At 38.0% G+C, this 7,783-nt stretch overlaps 1 protein-coding gene across 1 annotated transcript; it reads left to right on the forward strand.

Moving 5' to 3' along the window:
• Window positions 1-784: 784 nt before the first annotated feature.
• On the forward strand, window positions 785-7,004 carry LOC145769121 (uncharacterized). The gene is made up of 6 exons (XM_082580715.1): window positions 785-885; window positions 1,403-1,458; window positions 1,954-4,160; window positions 4,736-4,953; window positions 5,737-5,951; window positions 6,444-7,004. Exons 1-6 carry the CDS (start codon window positions 785-787, stop codon window positions 6,542-6,544), a joined length of 2,898 nt encoding a protein of 965 aa, XP_082436841.1. The 3' UTR covers window positions 6,545-7,004.
• Window positions 7,005-7,783: the final 779 nt, after the last annotated feature.

The following is a 7,783-nucleotide window of genomic DNA, read 5'->3' on the forward strand; positions in this document are numbered from 1 at the left end:
AAAAAAATTGCACATTGTCAAAAGTATTTAGAGAGGAGAGATACTTAAAAACACGTCATCTTGTATATTAACTTTCATGTAAGTGATTTTCATCAAGTTTTCGACCACTGGTGGGCTTCATTCATATTAGTTGCTTTTTCATTTCCAGCCAGTACAAATAATGTTCCTGCATCCAAATAGTAAAACAATTAAGCTTTGACTCCGATCGTTTATCCAATCACGATGATGTACTACAGAAATCTTTTCAACTTTTCAATAAACTCCTAAAGATAAATCAACCACAATGCGGAATTGTTTTTAGTTTTTTTATTCACGTTTGCGTCTTATCGTGTTTGGAAAACTTACTGGCCTCTATGGCATGCTATTGCAGAGTGGTTGCTAAGATGCAATGTAATTATCAGCATATCTTAACAACGTAAAAGCCAACTGGAATCCTGGGTACCGTGTAAATATATTTACATTTCAAGCTCTGTCTAAGGTTAATTGCAATATAACAGCAATCAAATGCTAGCGAGGATTTGACTTTACTCTCTGGTTACGAGACTTTTATCGTAGATGAAAGATCATTCCTGTGTAAAGCAATCGATCTATGATCAGTTGCGTGATGCTGAAGACAGTCGTGTTGATAGATATTTTCTGAACTGTATCAACAATAGTGCGTAATTATATTTCTGAAAAAGAGATTCGGTTATCATAAAATTTACATACGTTTATGTTTAATTTATTGGAAGTGGCAATGCTTGGCAGTATTTATTACATGTGAATTAGCTGAGCTGACAACATTATGCAATTGCCAAACAATGGAGCTTACTTGGCAGGTATCGTCAGCGTGGCATGCATGGGAGCTACTTTTGTTTTAAGCAAATATTCAAAGCACAGAAAGAGGTAAGCACAAATCAAGCGACTTTGTTGATTTTTGCAAAACTTGATGAGAAAATTGAGCTTGTAACAATAAATGAAACGCAATGCAATCACTTGGTAAGAAGAGCTATAATGTAGTAGGCCTAGTGTGTAAATGAACAGCAGAGCCGTTGAGAGGATATTTTCAGAACGGTGTCAATAAGATATCCGGAACCCAAATCAATACACTTCCAAGAAAAGCGCACTATATCCAAAGAATACGCGGTGGTTTCTCGCTTTTTCGCGCCCCTTGGAAAGGGGCGGGGCCCTAAAATCATCGTGGGCCCGGGTTTAATAGTACCCTCTGGACCTCCCCTGTCAACGCTACGGTACTGCTGGACATAGTCACAATGCCATTTAAATATGCCTATTAAAGATAATTTAATAGTTCATTGCTATGGTCCTAACGTTTAGCTTGGCGCATGATTTTTTATGACGCATAGTCTGTTTGCGTGAACCCAATAGAGCCTGCTAAATTTAATTGCACAGTAATTACGCGCAGTGATAAAGCTCAAGAAGAAAATTCCAGAAAAGCTGAAGAAATTACCAGTTCCACAGGTAACCAAAAAAAACATAATGCCTGTTGGTTAGTTGCCTTTGTGATAATACGATATTCATAAAGTTGAACATGTAGGCTATGGCAAAATTGCAAAAATAAACCGCTGCTGTAACTGTATAGTCATACGTAGGCTATGTCTAATTTTGACTAAAATCGGTCCAAGCTATACACATATGAGTAGAGTGCAATATTTAAACTAAAGCTAAATATATCGCATGTGAGTCTAACCTTTGTGTTAATCTCAACCGTAAAAAAAACACCTTCTAATGGTGAAGTTTGGTTGCTTAGTGATTCCAGCAAAACAGTAGCATACTCTGCTCACTTCATATCATCGCTGGTTTCATACTAACAGTCTTCACTAGGTATAACCCACAATACATATTAAAGTGACAATTTTCTAAGCAATGCAGTTATTCGCTTGTGTTCATGAAATATCTATTGGCTTACTTTGACTAAGGGCTTTTTTTTAATTGTGACACTAAACTTGCTTTCAGGGTGGAAAAGCAAATTTCTTAACTTTTCTTCATATCGTTGGCTGGCATCACTTACTCCCTTGCATAGAAAAAAGAAAGAAGCTGGTTTGCATAAGAACATGTTGCTCCAAGAAGATAACGAGGGCAACCCTGAAAGCCAAACAAAAGATAGAATGAATCAACAACACAACGAGGATATCGGCAAAGAAGGTCTGTGTGAGGAAATACTTGAATCTGGCGTCAGACGCACTAACATCGAAAACGAACTTTTCGGCTCGAAACTGACATCAAGCTCAAGTACCTCGGAATGGGAAACGCAATCAGAGAGTAGTTCTGCTACCACAGTCAGCTCTTCGTGTGTGTCAGAAAACACTGTCACGTTCGAGCTCATATCGTCTTTGAATGAAAGTGACCGAGAAGATGCAAACCCTTATAAGAACGGTGACACTGTAAGCTATTACCATGCAGCAAACTCACTATTTCTTCCCACAGAGCAGGAGGAGAAGCTTGTTGAACTCAGTGGAAAAGATGAAGCTGCTTTGATCGACGAGTGTGAAAGTTGTGCTGTCTTGAAAACAATAGAACTTATTACTGTGCCAGTAGAAGATTTTTGCGATAATCAGCTAACTGAAACACATTTACCAAGATCTGATTTTGACGTTGACGTAACGTCAGTTTGTAGCAGTTTACGTAAAAGTGACGTTACGTCTTTATCCACCAAAGATAGCGAGCATCATGGAGCCATTGATACATGCATCAACCCAGAAAGCAAAAAGGATTCCGCAACTAACAAGGATTTTAGTGGAAATAAGGAAGATCAACTTGAAATGGCTCAGAAACATCCACACTCCGGCCTGGTGGACTCTCAATCCCTAAATGAGAATCTCTCATCAAATGACTTTGAAAAAACTCAATCAACAACGTTTCCATTATCAAAAGACACAGTGGTAAAAGATACAAATCAAACTATTCCAACATCAAAAGTACCAACGCACCGGGAAACTTCTTGCAAAGAGAGAAACTCAGAAAATTCGTCTTTGTCATGCGAAACGGTAGACGTTGAAAACGTCGACACTTCTGATCAGCCAACGGAGAGCGTAAACACTGAAATTCAAAAATCATGTAAAGATGTTAACACTGATCTGAGTGGCCAAGGTGTTCAAAATAGTGTAGAAAAAGGAGCAAGCGTCAAACGAAAGTCATGCATTCAACCATTGCCTATCTACAGCACTGGAATTAAGGTCAAAATTCTAGACAAGATAACTACTTCTTGCGGAAACGACGAAAAGGCAAAAAAAAGTAATTTGGCCGAAGTGGCTTGTGGTAAACTAGATGACGTAGCTGCAATCAATGACTTGTCATCCTGCCAAACAACAAACAGAAGCAGTGCAATCGAAAAACCGCAAACAATTGATGAAAGGGTCAACACCGGCACAAAAGGAACCACAAAAGTTGATGTTCATGTAGTTAACGTTGATTGTTCTGACGAAAAGTCACAGGACATTTCGGCAATTGACGTTTGTACGTGCGACCGTGCGTCAAGATTTCTTGACAACGCATCTGGCAGCGTTGCAGATACGTCACCAGACGCAATTGCAACAGGAAGCACTGACTCATTGAACTGCATCACAACGGATGGTCAAACCACCGCTGATGTAAACACTCATAACGCGAAGTCTACGTCTCAGAGAATCACGTACAATCTTGTTCCAGGCATAACTGCCCAAGAGCTTTATTTTCAATTGTCAGAAAGTGAGTTTGCTGATTACGGATTAACATCAACGGAAGACAGAATGGGTAAGGCTTGGTGCCTACAGATTATGACAGAAGAGCAGTCTTCGCCTGACAAGCAAGGCAACCCACTGCACGAAGTCCACAACAGCATATTGCAAACGGTCAAAAATATTTGCACAGCGGTCACACAAACCACGTTTTTGCCTGAGTTCAGTGACCTATCGGATTTGGACTCTAATCGCAAAGAGAAAATTGAAAAATCATCGATCGATCACTCGACTAATCCAAAGAAGGGCTCAGGCATTTCATCAGCGGCCATTATCACAAATCAAATTGACGCTGAAGATCAATTAAGAACTGAAGGGTGGAAGCAAAATGGTTCCACCTGTCCACCAGACACAAATAATGCTGTTAGTGCGAAAGTTGCTAAACCAGCAACTTCCGACACATCGAAACATACGGATACTAAAGAAAGAGAGACTGAAACAGCAAAGGTGAGAATTTTTTTATTTTTTGTTAGTTTTTTAGCTCTAAAATGTGCCGTCTACTTTTGCTATTGCGTTCAATTGAATCAGGATAGTCCCAAATTCGAGCTTGTCAGAATTTAGTTTTCAATGCTTAGTTTGTAGCGTAAAAAGTAGGCTACATGCATGGAGGAGAAGATTTTTAATTTGGTCCGCAGAACTATGTTTTTGTAAAATTAGTACGGAATGCTGTTGGCGCTTGACATAAAATGTCAGAAGCACTGAACTATAACTAAGAAGCTAAAAGCAATGGCTTTGATTGAAAAATATATATTTGTTTTATTTTTGTGAAAAAGATATTTAAACGATTGAAATGGTTTCTTTTTATGGTGAATTTTTGATAGTAATCTGCATGAAACAAAAAGCCATCGTCAGCATGAAAAAATGTAATTTTGAAATTTGTTGAAAAAAAACAACTACCATCTTCCACCGCAGTAGCATGTTTGTTCTTGCTGTTTTTGTCTTTACATCTTACAAAACGTAGTCACCTGTGGTTGTTAAAATGCTTGCAGCAACTCATTTACTCATTAAGATCTTTATTGTAGGTACAGAAAGATTGTGTTGTGTTTTTTGGCTCTCGGCCAGGGCCAGGGGTGCCCACAATTTGCTGTTTGGACGTGCAGATGAAAGTGAATCACGCAGATTCCTGTAGCAATGATATGAACTTTGTTATTGAAGACTGTGATACGTGTGATGTTATATTGCACATCAAGAAACTGGACGGACTTGTGCAAGAAAAGAAGATAAAAGTCTACATTAAAGTGTAAGTTGATTATGATATAAACCAGTGATTCTCAACCTTTTTTGGCCCAACGCCCCCTTCATAAACTGGCAAAATATTACCGCCCCCCCACCCCCCAACAAAATCGATTAATTACAAAAAGCAAATATAAAACAATAAATAACTTACTTTCAATAGCCAGTGAGAAACATTCGAAGATCTCTTATGGATATGTCAAGTGGGTTTCGCTGTTTGGTATGTAGCAGAACAACACCGCTAAATCATTTTTCCACCAGGTATTAAGTAGGACATGCTACCACGAAGATGCGAGCTCTTTGACGAAATCGTTACGCTGGGCTTAAATCAGATGGGTTAAATCAGAATGCACCTTAATGATCAAAACGCCCCCCTTGAGCCGATATAATCATACCGCCCCCTGCAAAATCAAAACGCCCCCTGGGGGGGCGGTACCGCCCCCGTTGAGAACCACTGATATAAACCATACTCAACACACAACAGACGGAATGCACAATGGTCTTGTAAAATTGTAACAGACTTTTAATACAAACATCTGCTTATAACAAACTAAACAAAGTTTTTCGGTCTCAAACTGTTGCGCCTTTTATTTTTTTTTTAATGATTATTTTTAAGCAAACAAACAATTTTCCATTTGTCTTTCTAATAGTTTGATTTGTTGGCACAGTACACATAAAAACTTGAAACTGTAACGGCAAGTTTTTCAATTTTGAAAACGATTTGTCGTTTTGTATAAATAGATACGATAAAATTATTGTTTATAAAACAAAATACCTTTTAATGTGATAGAATTTTGGAAAATGTTGAAGCTGGGTTTAGAAGAAAGAAGGTCAGGACAAAACAAGTTAGGCTCTCAAACTCCGTTTCATTTAACACTGACGTCGTTTTGCAACATATCCCTCGTAAAATGTTGACTCGAGGAAAATTGCTGGTGGCTGTGTGGTCAGCCAACACAATGGAATCGAATAAGAAGTTATGTGGTGTTGACATTCAACTGGGAAAGCGTAAGTAATAGCCTACGTCATGTCATTTCGTGTGCAAGAACAATACATTTTGCATAACTTTACCTTTTGATAAAAGCATTATGATGCATGCTGCTTAATTTGTAGCACAGTATTTTATTTCTAAAGATTAAGTATCTTTGTTTTGTTGACAAAACTTTGTGGGCTATCTGCTTCTGATAAATAAATCAATAAAATATAGAGCGCTACTTTTAGCACGTAACTGCGGATCTGACCTTTCACCACTGCCATACAAGGTATCAGCTTGTATTCTTGTAATAGCTATAACACACTGCGCTAAGTATGTCACATTCGCACTCAAGTACAAGGATTTCCCAATTTAGAAATAACGGAAGTTGTTTACAAGGCTGTATGTCCAGTGAATTGGCTTTAATTAAGGTCATTTCTCTTTAATAATTTCTATTGGCATTTTGTAAAGACCTTTATGCGATCATTAACCGACATGTTCACATCGAAGTTTACGTTTTGTTGCAGAAATGCGCTTTGGAGATTCAAGTAAAGATGTAAAGCCGCTCATAGAAAAGTTATTGTCAATGAAAGGATCCTGGTTGGACTCGTCCTTGTATCTGAGTTAGACGGATTGTTGCACAATTTTGTTTTCAGACTTTATCCGCACAAAACCAGAACCGAAAATGAATTTCTCTTCACCCTTGGCCTGACCAGAGCAGTAGCGAAACGATGAGCAGTTCAGTTTTATTTTTGTTGCAGTATTTTGCCACGGCAATTTTATAGCGCTTTGCTTACAACAAAGACTGATGTTTATTGCAGTTATCCTTTTTTTTGGAAAGTGCAAAAGCACATTATGAATTTTTGTCAAACAAATTTCAATGTGTCGATGTAAAATTGTATATCTTTGTTAAATTTTTTGAAATTGCTGACGTGAATGAGCAACAGTAAAATTTATTGTAAATATACTTTTTGGGGTGCAACAAAGGTATTTTTTTTAATTGCTGGTGTATTGTTTTGTAAAATTTAATTATATCTATCTACAAGTATTTTGTAGAATGCTTTTTATGTTGTGAACAACGAAATAAACCAAACTACATGCAACTATTTTGATTAAACGTTAGGTAAACCACTCCCACACCTCAAAATTCGCTTGCAGACGTTAAATCAATGTAAAAATGACTGATTTTGCTGTCTGGGTACTAACCTGTCTCCAATACACTGTGTTGTGCGATGTATTAACCTATTGTGCGATGACGAAATCACCGAGTTGAAATGTAAACTTGGTTTGTTGCACCTGAAGCCATCCAGACATCCCTACCCAAACAGCAAATTAGTCGCTTTTTGCATTGATTCAACGTCTGCTATCTGGGTATCTCACTCAGTCAGATGACGTCGCTTGGAGCGCGTATATGAACTGTTGGAAGTTGCTAATTTTGGTACGTTGGCGATGTAAAGGATGATGACCAAAAACAAACCACCCCACTAAGAACGCCAAGTATTTTTACATAGCTTGAAAAAAACCTGCCTTCAATAAAAAATAGTTTGTTCATGCCAAAAGGTATGGAGCAAGTAGCAAGATATTTTTAAGCTAAGTTTTAAGTGACCTTATTCACTAAGCTGCCAACCTCAGCTGAGTTAAAAGAAACATCATTGTGTGGGTTACGACGTCGGTATCCCAGATCTCGTTGAGTAATAGGCTATAGACTTGTGTTTACCTTAGGGCAGGCAAAGGTTACAAAGCGTTAAAAATGTCTTTTGCAATGCTATCTTGTCCAAGGCGCACTCAACTTCAAATTGGAATAATGTTATGTTTATTTTTATGACAAATTATTACGAGGTACACACGACATGCAGCATGTGGTGAA

This window comes from Aplidium turbinatum, chromosome 4 (genome assembly GCF_918807975.1).
Source record: "Aplidium turbinatum chromosome 4, kaAplTurb1.1, whole genome shotgun sequence".
Classification (NCBI taxonomy): domain Eukaryota; kingdom Metazoa; phylum Chordata; class Ascidiacea; order Aplousobranchia; family Polyclinidae; genus Aplidium; species Aplidium turbinatum.

Bases quoted from the DNA above. Each gene is read 5' to 3' on its own strand.
- LOC145769121 (XM_082580715.1), top strand. From the start codon at position 785: ATGCAATTGCCAAACAATGGAGCTTACTTGGCAGGTATCGTCAGCGTG. The intron at 886-1,402 runs GTAAGCACAAAT...AATTACGCGCAG, and splicing joins TATTCAAAGCACAGAAAGAG to TGATAAAGCTCAAGAAGAAA. The intron at 4,161-4,735 runs GTGAGAATTTTT...TCTTTATTGTAG, and splicing joins GAGAGACTGAAACAGCAAAG to GTACAGAAAGATTGTGTTGT.